A 16,162-nucleotide genomic window follows, 5' to 3' on the forward strand; every position below is an offset into this window, starting at 1 on the left:
ACACAATTCCAGGAAAGTGCACAATCTGTCCCTTGGTTTCTCAGTGCTGTATGGCCATGTTTGCACTTGCCCTGGTAGGAGTAGCTTACAAGCTTTGCAGTAACTCTTGTACCACATAACAGCATAACAGAGATGCAAAGGCTGGTTTCAAAGAGCTGCCTAGGATCTAACCCTGTGCTTGAAACCTGAGCATCTAGGAAGCCAGGCTCACACCTGGGCAGGGAGCATAGCAGGGAGCCCCTGGCAGGGCAACAGCACATTGCAAACCTAACAAAACGGCACAAACATTCCTGGCATAAGGGACTTGACTGGCAAATGCCCAGCCCAAGAGGGGGAAAACAAGGCACAGCCACAAAGGAGAGCCTAAGGAGAAGGCTGTCAATTAGCACGCACAGAGAAAACAACAATTAACCTTCATAATATCCCAGATGATTGACATAACAGGTGTTTTCTTTTCAAGTGCTGCTGTAGGGAAGGGCTGTAGCTCAATGACAGAACACCTGCAGAAGATCTCAGGTTCAATCCTCGACATCTCCAGGTAGGGATGGGCAAGATCCCTCCCTGCAACCCTGGAGAGCCGCTGCTGGTCAGTGTGAACAATATTGCACTAGAATGGACCAATGGCCTGATACCATACAAGGCAGTCTGTTGTGATCCAAAGCCCTGTTGTTCACATGGGGCTGGCTGACCGGGAAAGGTGTGGAAATCCAAGCACAGGTAGCCTCACCACCACCACACCTTTCCCCCTGTCCAACCTACCTTGCTTTTCTTTGACATGGTGCCTCAAGGCGCTGGGAGCCGTGCGCCGGTACAAGCTGTTCCGCTGCCAGGCTTCACCCTCCCAGTCCAGGCTCCAGTCTGACCGCCCTGTGCGTGTCCTTGGACATCCACCTCTCCACACCTGCAGTCCCAGCGCTCCAGACTGGCCAGCCACAGTTTCCACTGCCCCAGAGTCCTCGTCCACCACATTACGTGGCTTGGCCATTTCACAGGCAGGCGCCAACCCCCCACTGCTGCGCTCGCATCCTAACAGCCAGGACACTTGGTCTTTTGGACTGGCAGAGATGTTTCTACAATCCACAGTGCTGTTCTCAAATGTCCTCCCTGAACTCTGGGCATCGTGAAGGAGGTCTCCGTGCAGCATATACTGGCCCTCCTCCTTCTCACGGCATTTCCCATCTGTTCTGCTGTGCTCCACGTACCTGTCACCTGCCTTCTTAAAGTCCGCATCCAAGCGTTGGTCAGCTGTGCACCAACCATCTCCCTTCCCATAGTCATTGTCGCTGCCACTTTCTTTCCAGTGGTTTGCACCCCAACTGTCCACGTTCCTCGAGGCTTTGATGCCAGCATCCACGTGAAAGCCATCTTGATACCAGCTATAGGGCTTCCTACAGGCTGCTCGGGTGGCTGTCTCACTGTCTGTGTAGTAGCCAGCTTCCTCCAGGTGACCATTGCCTACTGCCTTGTGCTCCTCGTACAGCTTGTTCCTGGTTCTCCTCCTCCGGTCGGTATATTGCCCACCTTCCTCCCCACAGTCCCCGCAGACTCTGGCCATTTCGCGGTCTCTGTACCAGATCTCCCCCTTCCTGAAGTGACCACAGGCTCTGCCCACTGGCCTGGTGGTGCCATACAGTTCCCTGCTCCTGCGCTTGTTGTCCCAGTCACAATCACCGTTCTGGCCAGTTCCTCTGGCACCATCTCCTTTCCTGGCGGAGGAATTGTAGTCTTCATATTCCCAGCTGGGGAACCAGAGGCTCCTTGCCTCGGGGTAGGTGCACATGTTCCTCTTGGCGTGCCCCCACCCCCTTCCCCAGGCTTCAGTTTCTTTGCGACATCCACTCCCCCCCCCCACCTCTCCCCGCACCTCACCCTGGGACTCTGCTGACTAAACACCAGCGACAGAGAAGCAGCATAACCTTCGTACCCAATAGGCAGCAAGTCCAGACAGCCTCACCCACCTGCTGGCAAGTAATGAATAACCAGAGTCCCACAGAAGAGAGCTGTGGATTGGACAAGTTCCCTGCCCAAACCGGCTTCTCTGCTTTCCAATGCTGAAGGCAGCAGCCAGTGACCTCTCCCTCCCTCCCTCCCTCTCAGGGCTCCTTAACACAGGGAAACAGAAAGCCTGTGGTTTAAGTGGCCACACCCCAGGAGTGCTTCCCTGGGGCAAAGGAAAAGGGGGATATGCAGGCACTGGGCAACTATAGGCTGGACCCACCTGGGCTACCTCTGATCTGCTTGTGGGAGAAAAAAAGCCATCCTTGGTTTTTAAAGGTAGTGTTCTGTGTTTTACTGCTTTATTTTCTGTATGGTTCATTTTTATGGACACCACTTAGAAATGCTAAGGATTAAATGGTGCATGAATACCTTATCAATAAATATATAGCCAACCTGTATATAAATAAAATCAATATACCGGTATATACAGCCACTCTGGGTCGCTCATGAATGCACAAAACCGCACACATTTAAAGCTGTTCTGATTCCACACATACGTCACTTGTGCCTCCTTGCTATCCCAACAAGACTGTATTGTTTGAGCCATGAGAGCCTGGAGAAACCAATGGTTTTAGAGCCCCAGGCCCTGATAGGGTTCACATTTCAGGTCAAAAGTATTTGCCCCTAGTCAAGCCACTATTTCACAGATTCAGTCCCGGTAACTTGAGAAATATACTCCAAGCATCTAGGAATTTGCATGAGAAATATTAAGCTCGAGGGACAAAGAAACCTAGTCCGTGGCATCAAAAGCAGACTTCAACAGCTTGTGCAGGAACCTGGTAGCCTCAGCAACCAATAGTTTTCCTTCCAAAAGAATGCAGAGAAAAACTCAAACCATGTTGGCAGTTTTTGCTAATTAGAGAAAAGGAGGGAGGGAGGGAAGGAGAGAGATACCTGGGGAGGGATTTCAGAGGTCACGAAACACAATTACCAGCCACTCCCCTTGGATCCCTGCCCATATCTTAACAAGACTATGATATCCTCAGCACATTTTTTCCACATGTAACTCAATCCTGTTTTTCCAGTTCTTTCTGACCCCTCCCCACAAAAAGAGAATAAAAGCAGGACCACAGTGAGGACAAGAAAATGCACAGGATTCCACTTCAGCATCCTGCTTCTTCCTACAGAAGCATCCTTGAGACAAACTGTTTGATTTTGGTGTCCCTGTTTTGTAAACCGTCAATGGTGCTGGCATGTTTCCACAACGTGCCTTTCACCTCACAACAGCTGACACAGGCTGTGTCTGTCAGCAAGGCAGCTTACTCATTCAAGTGGAGTAACGCTTGTGGAAAGCAGAAGAAGAAGAGGAGTTTGGATTTGATATCCTGCTTAATCACAACCCGAAAGAGTCTCAAAGCGGCTAACGCTCTGAGTGTGGAGGGGTGGAGACGCGAACCCGGTTCCCCAGATTACGAGTCTACCGCTCTTAACCACTACACCACACTGGCTCTCAGGTCCCGAGAGAAGGCAGCAGAGGTGGCCCTGAGGTGGGTGGCCAAGTAATGGAGGGAAGCAAAAGACAAAACTGGTATTTTGGAGAATGAGTGTGTTGTAGTGGTTAGAGTTTCAGACTAGGAACTGGGAGACCAGGGTTCTAGTCCCTACTTGACCATGAAGCTTACTGGGTGACACTGGGCCAGTCACCATCTCTCAACCTAACCTACCTCATAGAATTGCTGCAAGGATAAAATAGAGGGGAAGCACTTTGAACTCCTTGGAGGAAAAGTGGGGTATATATGTACAATCATTAAAAAAACCCAGAAAGACAGAGAGAACAATATAAAATAAAAACAGTCAAGAAAAAAAATAAGTACCGTATTTTTTTCCTTTTTTTTTTGCCTAGCTCATTCTTATTATGCTGCCTCTGCAGTGGTCAAAAGGAACTGCGTGAGAAGAGGGAAGCCACACATCCTTGAGCATATGCACTGAGTTTAGGAGCAAATTGCCTGTCAAAATGCTAGCCCAGTGGCAGAAAGTTCCAGAACAACGTCTGTGCAGTGCAGGTGCAGAACCCAAGTACAGGACTGCCCAGAGACCACAAAGAACGAAAGGGGGAAACCTGGGGGACAATAATCATGCAATTGGGGGAGGCTTAGAGGAAACATCAGCCAGGAAGCTGGGCAAGAAATCTATCCTCTTTCTCCAACAAGAAAGAAACAGCGAAATGGACGCTCCTGACTCCACCCAGCTACCAGTAAGTCCAGTGCCACCTAGTGGCTAAACTATACAATGACACTATCCACATGCACGCAAATTTGCCCAATCCTTTATTCACTCAAAGAATTTGAGAAAGGGTTTCTTTTAAGTGCATCTCCCCCAAAGCCCAAGTGGTAATGTCCTCACACACTGGATTACTGGTAGCGAATTGCATAGCATTCTACACGTCAGAACTGATATATACAGAACAGATCTGTACTTACCTTTCAGCTCTTGCAGTTCCAAGTGCAGGCTGGACATTTTGCAGTCACAAAAGTCCAGGTTTTCCAAAGTCTCTGCTCGCCCAAGCCCACCCTGTGGCTGCTCCAGCATTGTACTGAGCTCCGCACGGGTCTTGCTATAAACATCCAGCTCTCGCTCCAGTTCCTGGATACGGTTCAGCAGGAAAAGGCACGGAGAAGCACCTCTAGGCTCGTCGCTGCTGCCTTGTCTCTCTTTGCTCCCTGGCTGCAGCTTGGCAGGAGCTGGGCTCCTCCTCTGGCTGCTGGGAGGTGGAAGCGGCGCTGGCCTGGATGGCCTCACAGAGGTTGGCAGAGCCTGAGAGGGGGGTGTAGTTTTGGGGCTGTGGCCTGCAGACGAATGAAGTGAGGCAGAGACTGGGGTGCTAGGCCGGGGAGGCGGTGGCCGTAGCACCTTCCTCCTTGGTGGAGTGTGCTCCACTGAACCACGTACGATGTCCTTCTCAGAGCTGAAATCCAGGATGGAAAAGTGCCGGGAGGTGCTATCGTGCTGGGGGGTCCCACAGCTGCCATGGCTAATGGGGCCTGCCAGGCTCTGCTCAAACTGAGCCAGCTGCTCTGTCAGTTTGGAATCGAGGTCTCCACAGCTCTCCCCATGGAGCACCCCTTGGGGGCGCTCGGCCCGAGCACCACGACAGACAGGCCAAGTGTCCAGGCCCTCGTGGGTCCCACTGAAGCTGGAAGAGCGGGATTTGGGCTTCCGCCGCTGGATGTCCACGTAAGCAGCCAAGTCCTCGCAGCGCATGTTCTTGTGGGAAGGATTGTGAGCCCCCCTGTCCCACTCCAAGGGCTTGCAGGCCTCTGAGTGGCTCCATGAGTTCCTTGAGCTCTGGTTGGACTCTGTGATACTCACCTGGCCGCAGAGTTGGCCCTTTGGCTGGAGAGCAGGCTGAGGTATGAAGGAAACTCCATTTACGGCTTGGATAGGGTCCACAGAGGGAGAGCTTGGCATATCTGAGGGGAAAGATTCCAGGCAGCCTTCATTTGGGCGGCTGAGCATTTCATTCTCTTTGAGCTCAGAGTCTAAATGGTCTTCATGACATACAGCAAGGTGGCCAGGCTTCTCCTCAGTGCAGGCCGGGCTCTGTCCAGGCTCCTCCCACATGGCAGGAGGACCTGCTTTGGATGTGCTGGCTACCTCAAAGTCCATGTCCTTTGGAAAACACCCAGATTCCCATTTCTCCCTAGCTGGGGGACTGCTCTCCTCCAACCTCACAAATCTGTGAGGGAAGATGCCACGTCTCCCTCGAAGCTCCCCCTCCAGCCAACCATCTTCCAGGACTTCCAGAATCCGAATCCTGTCCCCCACCTCAAAGTCCAGCTCTGCTGACTCCAGGGCTTGGAACTGATAGAGAGCGATCCCATAAGGCCCCAGAAACTCCTCACCATCACTCCATGCCTTCTCCTCAGGCTGAAGGTATGTTCCTTTCACCCCATTAATGCTGTGGATTTCTGAGGTCCCGGGCTCCTCTGGACCAACATTGGTTTTTAGTGGACCCAAAAGCTCTACGAACCCCTCAGGGAAGATACCTTGGCGACCCCCAAGCTCTCCTTCAAACCATCCAGGCTCGGGGATCCCCACAATGGTAATCGTATCCCCTTCCCGGAAGTCTAGCTCCTCCTCCAGCTGGGCTGAGAGGCTCATCAGCGCTCGGGCCTGGCCCAGGGCATAGGGTGGCATCTCCAGGGTGGTGCCGTAAGGCGATCGAGGGCCGAAGGCTGAGAGGCAGAGTTCTCGCACGCATGATGAGGGGAAGAAGCCTCTGGCTCCCAAACAGTTTCGGCCTTGGGGCCAAGGAGAAGACGCCGAACCATCCATAATCACTAGGTCTCCTGCAGGGATAAAGAATATGAAGTCAGGGGATTTCTAAGGTGTCACCTACAGCACCCCCTTGATTAGAATCCCTCAGGGTTCTAACACTAGGAGATATAAGTAACCCCAAAGCCACAAGGGCTCACAGCAATCTAGACAGCACTTGCCAACAATGGGCATCGCAGGGCTAGGAAAGGTGGGCCATGGCAACTATTCTGGGCATTTTCTTGCTGTTCTAGGTGCTCAAAGCTCAACCCCAGGCACGGCAAGTCCAGCAGAGCATTAAGTTGCCAGCAGTAAAAGCCCTTGGATTGTTGTAGCTGGAGTTCTGGGGAAGAAGACACCAGGAAGGAGGCTCTTGGCGAGAAGGACCAGGCTGAACAGGCCCCACTTTGACTACCCGAGTGATTCCACCAGTACCTCTCTGCAAGGTGAGGCTGCCAGGCTCCTGGGAAGTAAAATTGCTGGTGCAAACAAACAGCTTTTCTCCCTGTTTCAAAGCAGGAACTTCCATGGGTTCCACAAAGCTGCTGGGAAACTGTCCTAGAATGAGAAAGAGAGAGAGAGAGAGAGCGCACTGTCAATAGCAGGGAAATGTTCCCATGGACACAGATTACACAAGTGCCTCTGCACCAATACATCCCACTGTTCTCTAGGACATGCAAGCATCTCTTTCCAGGGACTCAGCTAGATTGGTAAAGAAAAAGCGTTTTATATGCATTGTATATGCAATATAACACCGTGACACCAGATGGCACTGTGGAGTCTGGTCTTTCCCAACTGGATTTCCAGTATGAGTTTACAATGCGTTTAAATGAATCGCTTCTTTGACGTGTCTAGATCCAGCCCAGGGGGTCTGTAATTCTCACTGAACCACCCTTCGTTAGGCCAACCAAAATGTCACAAAATAGCATGTAAGCTTTCAAGTTCTGCAGGAATCTTCAAAAGGGGTGAATAACTTTTCCCCTTTCCATCTAGCCAAATGAAGAGGTCTGAAGAAAACTGTAAGATTTAATTTGAACTAACCTTTCTGAATAGCCTTGTTGAATATGTTTTGTTCTTTCTTGGAAAATGTATCTTTTATAAAAGTCCCATCCATCATGATGTGTTTTCTTTTAATGAATCCACCCTATTCCTGTGACTGTAATTTGTTTTAACAGTCTTTAATACTGAATTTTAAGCTATAACTCACTCTGGGACTTGATGGTAATGGACTGGTATTATTATTATTATTATTATTATTAAGCCTGTCTTGGTAAGCCAGGAGGCAGATCTAGATGTCAGAATCCATTCAATACAAAGGCCACATCCTAGCACCTAGACAGAGTTGTAGGATCACAGACCTGCAGGATCTTAAGCCTTATTTTACTCCACTATAAACTTCAGCACTGAGAACAAGGTTGAAATGATCCATTTTACTTTAATGCATTGAACAGATTACTTCACAGCATGTACCTGGAACTTGAAAGGATTTTGAGCTGAGGTGATTAAAATCCCTCTATGCTGACATGTTACCTCCAGCTAAGAAGGCCTTGCAAAACTTCCATGTTTTGCAATGGAAGCAGGCAAGAACAGGACTGCTACTACAGATCTGGCTTTAAGCTTTGCCCTGTGGTGCAGGCAGGACGAGAGTCCTGAGGGAGAAGGAAAGGAAAGCTTGAGAATGGCACCCTCTCCTGGCCATGAAGCATTCTCTCTCTGGTACGTCTCATTTACACTGGCAGTTGCTGGACGGCTATACAGCTTGCTTCAGGCTCAGTCTAAGGATTTACAAAAGGAGAAGTGAAATTCTCAAGCTCTGTTGACCAGAATCCTGCCGCCTTGACAAGACAGCAGCCACTTTAATCATGCCACAGTAATGTGAACAAGCTTAGAGTAGTGGAAATGATCCATTATGAGAGGGCGAGAGAGCAGGGACTGGCACTGCATCTTCTTCTTTCCCCAGGGCTGAGGGCAAGAGACTTCTCCCCAAGTGGCCAATTGCTAATTACAAAAACTGGCACAGCCAGGGGAGATGTACACTTCCACTGGTAGAGACACAAAATGAGCCTTTTCAAGGCACAGATCAAAAGGTGGTTCTCAAGGAAAGACCCAGCACTGCAACAAGGACACCAGCTGGCTTGCTGGTTTCAGTGCTTTGCCATCTGCTATGTTGTTCAGGGCCCTGTTGTCATGCTAATCCCACAATATGAGAACCCTGAGTATGTTGAGACATACATCTTTTATTAGACTGGCTGGCTTGTTGAAGGAAACTGAGAAAAGGGAGCAAAGCAAGATTTTGGACATACAGGTGAACCTCGAAAAATTAGAATATCGTGGAAAAGTCCATTTAAGTAAGCAATTGTTTTCATTAGCTACTGGAGTTTAATATAGGAGATAGACTCATGACATGCAAAGCGAGATATGTCGAGCCTTTGCTTGTTATAATTGTGATGATTATGGCACACAGTTGATAAAAACCCCAAAGTTGAAATTGTTAATTTGGGGTTCTCACCAGCTGTACGCCATAATCATCACAATTATAACAAATAAAGGCTTGACATATCTCGCTTTGCATGTCATGAGTCTATCGCATATATTAGTTTCACCTTTTAAGTTGAATTACTGAAAGAAATGAACCTTTCCACAATATTCTAATTTTTCGAGTTTCACCTGTAGATGATAGGTTCCAGCTGAAGGTTTTGAAGACCTTATGACCGCATATGGAGGCCACATCGGACCACTTCATGTGGCGGCTGCTCGTATAATATCTTCCATTTGTGTGTAGTTCAAGTTCATAACTGAGCCAATTTCTTTCATGGCACCGCAAATGCATATCACACAGGGAGGTCTTATTCCAATGCGTTAGTACAGTAACTGCAAAACTGGCCCTCGAGTCCTTGACTGTGTGTTGTTTATCCCTCATCTTCTGGAGAGACTGCTGGGGCCACCAAGGAGATATCGGAGGCCTGTTTCTGGTACTTGGCTGGTATATCCAAAGCTCCCAATTAGAAGGGGGGCATTTACTTAGCTTTAATCCCCACACACTCTGAGTTTTGCTTCATGCTGGCTTGCTTCTAATCCAACCATTCCTATGAGCCCAGCGCAGGCCTTTTGACTCCTACCTGTGACTCCTTCCTTCTTCCCAAGGAGCCAGAATTCATCTATGACTGCCAACACTTCTATGACATCCCCCACAAACAGTGGCAACTCTTCGGAGACACTGGGGCAGAAGTCAAAGACAGCCCGTACCACAGAGCCTGCCTCCATCATTGGGATCTGCAACGAAAGGATACAGAGTCAAGGCCTGGGAAACAGTTGTGTCATGTCACAGACTGCAAGGGGAATTTTACATAGGAGCAGAGATTCAGGAGCACTAAGCAACTCCAGAAGTAGCATGGAGGTTTGCATCAGTCTGGATACAATGGGGATGGGGAATGTATGGCCCTCCATATTTTGTTGGGCTACACCTCCCAATGTCCCTGACCACAGTGACCAGGGCTTATGGGTGTTGGGAGTCTAACAACATCTGGAGGGACACATGCTTCCCATTCCTCAGATACAAGATACAATCATTTGCATCCAAAACCCGTGTGGCCATCCTGCATCTCAAGTTCAGCACAAGGAACCTCCATATGCTCTATCTTCTCAGCCAGCTCCATTCAACAGGACTGAATGGAGCCACCACTAGACTGCTATCTTTTCCTACAAATATCTGTGGCCAGTGCTTGGTACTGACCCTCGTTCTCTACAAACATTTCACAGTAAAAAGTTAGACTTTGTCTGAACGGCAGTCCATTCCGACTCCTGTTTTATTGACCTGATTCTGTCCTACCCTTCTTTTCTGCTTACGTCAGCTGGTAGAGTATGAGACTCTTAATCACAGGGTCGTGGGTTGAGCAACGCAGGTGGTTGGACTAGATGAACCTTGTGGTCCTTTCTATGATTCTATGATCTATTATCCTTTTCAACGTTTCAACCCCTCCCCACTCATTTCCCCCAAGCTTTGCCTTCAAAGATTAGTTCTTGATGAGTTTAGCTGTTCCTCAACCCTGTTGCAGCTTCACTTTTGACCTTGGATGGATTGTGTGGCAACCTCCATATCTTATAATTACATGCAGCTGCCAGATGTATAGCTAGGGGCTGGGAAGCAGTGGGGGTGGGGAACCATAGGTCAATGGAAGACCACTTGTTTTGTATGTAGAAGGTCTCATCCTGGCGCCTCCAGATTTATTTATTTTGTGATACAGTACCTGGTGGTGGGAAAGGGCCTCTGCCTGTGAGCTTGAAGAGGCCCTGCCAGTCAGAGCAGACAGTACTGTACTGGATAAGACAACGAGCCTGACCTGGTATAAGGGGGCTGACTATGTCCCTATGATTATCTGGTACAGGTTCTTGATACTGAATCTGACCCAGCTTCCACCAAGCCCTGGGATCCTGCAACGCCTCCTGCAAAGATTCTCCTACAGTCCAACCTGCCTCAATAATTCACAGGGAGCAGTTAACTTCCTTGGTAAAATGCCATCCAGCTCAGAGGGCTGTTCTCCATCAACTGCATTACAGGAAGGGCCATTTGTCCTTGTCAATGTATTTATATTTCACATTTCCCACAAGTAAATCTGTGCTCAAAGCAGTTCACACACAAAAAAACAAAGTCTAGCTGTAGTACAAAATACTACATAAGTACAAAATATATAATATCACAGCAACATAACACTAAGAAAATAATAATTAGCAATTAGCTCAGATGGTTAGAGCATGGTTCTGATAACACCAAGGCCATAGGTTTGATCCCTGTAAGGGACTGCTGCATATTCCATCATTACTGGACTAGATGATCCTCAGGGTTCCTTCCAGCTCAAACAATTCTATGATATACATATAATTAGCAGTTCATTTACCATATATAAACATTTAAGTAAGCGTACAAATAGGTCAAGTTCAAGTATCTATTTAGGCTTCATTGCTGGGTAAGTGTTTCTCTCCAGCCCCAAACAATTTTGTACTTGTAAATGAAACAAACAAAACAGGCACTTTCTTTTTTACCAATGTGAGGGGAGAAAGCCACTCTGAAAGTACTAGAAAGCCACTCTAAAAACCATTCATAGTCCAGACTGTGTGTTAGATCCAGACAGCACTATCAGGACTTTATTTTTTATCTCTCTTTTTTTAAAGGAAAGGGAGGATTGCACAGGTAAGTCCAAAGTATCAGCTGGGACAAATATCATAAAAAGAAGAAAGACGAGTGACCCTCGTTCATAGGTGGTGTGCAAACAGATCGGATACTGTGATAGGAAAGAGAGAAGCAGGCAAGCGACCTCAGTCCCACCACTGAATGGGCTCCTCCAAAGGAAAGATGCACTGTTTGGGCTGGCATCTTCCAAATGACCAGACCACCAGAAAGTTTGTTGTGAAAAAGCAATGGAAGTGATGGGCAGTGAGGAGGCGGTAGCCATTCTGGACCATTTCCCCAAGCTCCAGAATCAGGCCGTGTGAAAAGAACAAAGAATGCAGGGTCAGGAGAAGGAATTCCTGTCAGGAAGGGACGACAAGATGGAACGGAAACTTTGCATTTCCCTGACGCACAGAAACTGGGCTCTGGGCTGCCAACGACCAGCAAGCTATGTGCAAACGGTAACAGGCACAATCTATACGAAACCCAGGAAACAAACCCCTACACTGCCACTTCAAAAAGAAAAAGAAAAAGAGGGGGGTCCTCCTGGTCCTAGTAGGGTGGCCAACCTTTTTACGGGTTCCTGCTCCTGCACCTGCAACAGCAGCTCGATCAGATGTTAGCAGGTAGTAAGGCTGATCCCAACATTATTAAAAGGTTTGTTTGCTGTTTCTGCACATCAAACTGCTGTTAAAAGCACAGGAGGGCAGGTTGGTCTTTCAGGTCAGGTGGCGACCCCATACTCAGTACCTTTAGAAAAGGGAATCTCAGCTCTATCCCAGGGCACTTAATGGGGGCAGGGGTAAGCCCTGTATGCCAGGGATAGAGATTGCCTGAGCCCCATATATTGTGTGATAGCTGATATACTGACATAGCTTTGATTCCTGCATTGGAGCAGGTTAGACTAGATAACGTTGAGGTCCCCTCCTACGCTATATTTCTATGATTCTACTCCCCATTGCTACCAACATCAGAAATCAACACACACAGAAAACATGGTTACACATTAAATGACACACTTGCCTTTTCTCAGGCAATGAAGAGTACCATATTCGCCCCGCCCCCAGAAAAAACTCAAATACCCCCGTGATAAACATGCACATTTGAGCAATGTCCAGGGCACTAGGTGCTTAGATTTGGGGAGGAACAATTGGGATTGTTTTTACAGAAGTGTGTGCATAAACCCATAATACAGGATGGATGAGCGAAAGAGCTAGAGGGAAGCAAATGTGTTTTGCTGATGGCATTGGGTTTTATTATTATTATCAGGCACTAGCAGCTTCACTCATGGCAACCATGTGAAGCTGGCATTTCTCAAAAATGCTGCCTTAGCAATTCCCAGTGTTTAAGCCCCAGGCAAACCCAGAAACATGCCATAGGTTACACTTCAAATGATACTCCCAGGCTGCAGTATATGTACACTGAGTTCTTCCCCGGACCTCTGTGGAGCACATCAGATCAACACTTTCCACCCCACCAACCTGTAGACTTGCTACAGGTATCTATCCTACAGCATCAATAGTGACTGGGACCATTTCCCTGCATGTCTCCTGTGTCTCAAAACCACAGGAAAAGGGAGAAGTGCTCACTTGCTAAACAGGGTGATGAAGTTTCAGATTCTGATGCAAAATACTGTCTATTAAAGGAAGTCAAGGAAGCAGCGCAAGTTAAATGTTATACTGTACCTCTACCATTTCAGTACAAATGAATTCTGCAAAATAGCAATGATTATCCTTCAATATCACTGATCTGAGCTGAAAGTCAATAAAATGATGCTGTTGCTCTGTAGAAGGAAAAGGAGCAAACTAACAAATTTCTGCAAGCTGCATGTCCTTATAGCTCCCACATCCTTCAATGAAGTCTGTGTTTTCCAGTTGTCAAGAAAGAAACTGTATAGACCAAGTTCTCAAGTATCATGCCTGTGAAGCTGTGCACACACTTCAGTTTACTCTGCATCCAGTGGTTTGGAACATGCAACATTAGCTGCAATGCACACCTGTCCTGTATATAGCCTGACATTTCTTATGAAATACTGAGTTTTTATAAGTTTAGCCCAAGCCAGCTTTGATGTGAATTAAGAAAAAGAAGGATCTATCTGTGTTTTAAGATGGCAATGTGTACACAGCTGAAATCTCTCAAATTATTATTAATAATAATAATTTATTTGTACCCCGCCCATCTGGCTGGGTCTCCCCGGCCACTCTGGGTGGCTTCCAACAAACATCAAAATACATTAGAATGTCTTGAAGTTCTTTGAAACAATTTAAAATGCCCAACAGGGTTCCATTCAGTCATTCTATTTCACTAATCCTTGTCCATGAGCATGTAGAAATCACCACCACAAACACAAAACACTTCCATGAAGTAGCATGCTAAACCTTAATTATTCACTATACGCAGGAACAAAAGACATTCTTTGGCCATTTGTCTTAATGCAGGAATCTGTTACATGCTAAGCAATCTCAGCCTACTTTGCACTGAGGGGTGATTAAGCACAAGCTAAACTTTGTGTCTGTCTTGCCTAGAAAATTGCACAGGCCAAAAGTTTTGTTTTGTTTTGTTTTGTTTTGTTTTGTTTCTTTGTAATAACATGCTACAATGTAGAGAGACCAATGTTTAAATGGTGTTAAAACGCAGAACACAAATGAAGACAATCTGTCACAAATACAGCCCAACATCACAAGGTGCAATCCAGGACAGAACAGGAGTCCCTGGCAGATTTGGACAAAACCCACAAAAGCATCTGACAGACTTTAAAACAGGATAGGATTAAATATCTGGAATTTGAGACGGTAGAAAAAGAAAGGAGAAAGGAACCACACCATATAGATATAGATTGAAATTGAGATATGGGATATGAGATATAGGCAGAGAAAGATAGCGTTATTTATATTTATATATAAATGGAAGAGCTGCAGCTCAGTGGTAGAGAACATTATTTTGCGTGCCAAATTCAGTTCCTGACATCTTCAAGTTGAGCTAGGAAAGATTCCTGGCTGGAACCATGGACAACCACTGTCTCTAAGTGCAGACAATACTTAGCTAGATGGACCAATAGCTGGCTCTCAGCATAAGCAGCTTCCCTTCCAAGGAGGAAAGGTCTCCTCCACTACTGTAAACTGACAGGAATCATATCCCCTTCCTCAGAACACAATTTGTTGCGACTGTCAAGAAAGGTGGGGAAAACAATTGGGGCTTGAGACAATGGGGATGCTTTGGCATGCCTTGTGGAAAGCAATTCATAAATGAAACAAACAAATTAATGATAATGACTGGATTTGGGAGCAGTTCCAAGCCTGCCATGAAGCATAAATTACGCTGATTCCCCTGCACTCAAGGGGTTCTGATCCATAACAGCAATAGCTACTGTCTTCCAAGTGCCACTAGACTCAGGTACACCCTCATCCATAATACACCCAGAGTTTGGATTTTATACCCTGCTTTATCACTACCCGAAGGAGTCTCAAAGTGGCTAACATTCTCCTTTCCCTTCCTGCCCCACAGGTTTTCCACACCCATCAGCCAATCACCCATTGCCACCACCCTTCTGAGTAATACCCCTCCTCACTCTCTCGCTATATATAAGGGTCTGGTGACTTCTGTTTCAGTGTATCTGAAGAAGTGTGCATGCACACGAAAGCTCATACCAAGAACAAACTTAGTTGGTCTCTAAGGTGCTACTGGAAGGATTTCTTTATATTTTATTTTATTTTATTTTATTTTATTTTATTTTATTTTATTGTTTTGTTCCCCACCCTCCACAACAAACACTCTGTGAGGTGAGTGGGGCTGAGAGACTTCAAAGAAGTGTGACTAGCCCAAGGTCACCCAGCAGCTGCATGCGGAGGAGCAGAGACGCGAACCGGGTTCCCCAGATTATGAGTCTACTGCTCTTAACCACTACACCACACTTCTTTACCCAGGTAAAGCAGATGCAGCTTCTGGTTTTACATTTTCACAGCAGCTGATGCAGCAGGATGAATGCTGAGGAAAGAGCCCTGGTGATGCTCCTGATTAAAAAAAGTTCAGTCAGCTGGACAAGGCATGTGGGTGTTAATGAGTAAAGAATGTCCTAAATGGAGGAGGAGGAGGACGGCTGCTGAGATAATGCCAGGACATTCCTTCAGTTACTATATACGCCATGGGGAAGGAACGTGTTAAAGGGCAGCAAACAGCAACAACAACACTCTGCATTCCCTACCACACTCTCGTGTGTAAGGTCTGCAAAATATTGAAGAGAAAGAGGGTCCACCACAAATGCAACACTTCCAGTGTTGCCACAAACCATCCCTAGTTCTGACAGTGAGGGTGGGGAGAATAAGCAGGCAGAAACCTGGGGTTCTTATCCTCTTGCAAAATTATTTTAATGCTCTGTGGAAAGATCTCCTCCACTTCTGGAGGGCTGACTCAAAAGGGCTTGCTTATTCCACGACCGGGATGACAGCGGAGTGTTGTCTTCTCAGGAACATCTGTCTGCCAAGCCTTGCTCTAAACTTATGCCTGGAGGGAGGAAACAACCTTTCAGCTCCATCCAGACTGCATCATTAGACAGCCCTGCCTTCTGTCCCAAGCAGCAAACTGTTCCCAGATTCCGTGCTTTGGGCCTCCTCCCCTTGGCGAGCCATATCCGTGCCAAGTGTAACAGCCCTGCACACGCTGCAGCAGAAGGCAACGATCCAAGGGAAAGCGTTTTCACCCACCCACAGGCCTGGGGTCACGGATGAGTCACACGCCTTGCTGGCT

The 16,162-nt window shown here is 47.3% G+C and overlaps 1 protein-coding gene across 3 annotated transcripts in view; it reads right to left on the reverse strand.

Moving 5' to 3' along the window:
- Positions 1 to 16,162, reverse strand: part of DNMBP (dynamin binding protein) — a 49,422-nt gene that overhangs the window by 24,513 nt on the left and 8,747 nt on the right. The window contains exons 2-4 of one of the 3 annotated variants that reach the window (XM_033149923.1): positions 9,372 to 9,525; positions 6,688 to 6,810; positions 4,419 to 6,287 (exon numbers count right to left, since the gene is read on the reverse strand). In XM_033149923.1, the coding sequence (XP_033005814.1) occupies positions 4,419 to 6,287; positions 6,688 to 6,810; positions 9,372 to 9,519 (2,140 nt within the window). In that variant the 5' untranslated portion in view covers positions 9,520 to 9,525. Of the gene's footprint in view, positions 1 to 759; positions 1,812 to 4,418; positions 6,288 to 6,687; positions 6,811 to 9,294; positions 9,526 to 16,162 lie in introns of those variants that run through there. The other 2 variants (XM_033149924.1, XM_033149925.1) reach the window with 2 other exon arrangements.

The sequence above is a fragment of the Lacerta agilis genome, chromosome 5, assembly GCF_009819535.1.
Source record: "Lacerta agilis isolate rLacAgi1 chromosome 5, rLacAgi1.pri, whole genome shotgun sequence".
Lineage (NCBI taxonomy): Eukaryota > Metazoa > Chordata > Lepidosauria > Squamata > Lacertidae > Lacerta > Lacerta agilis.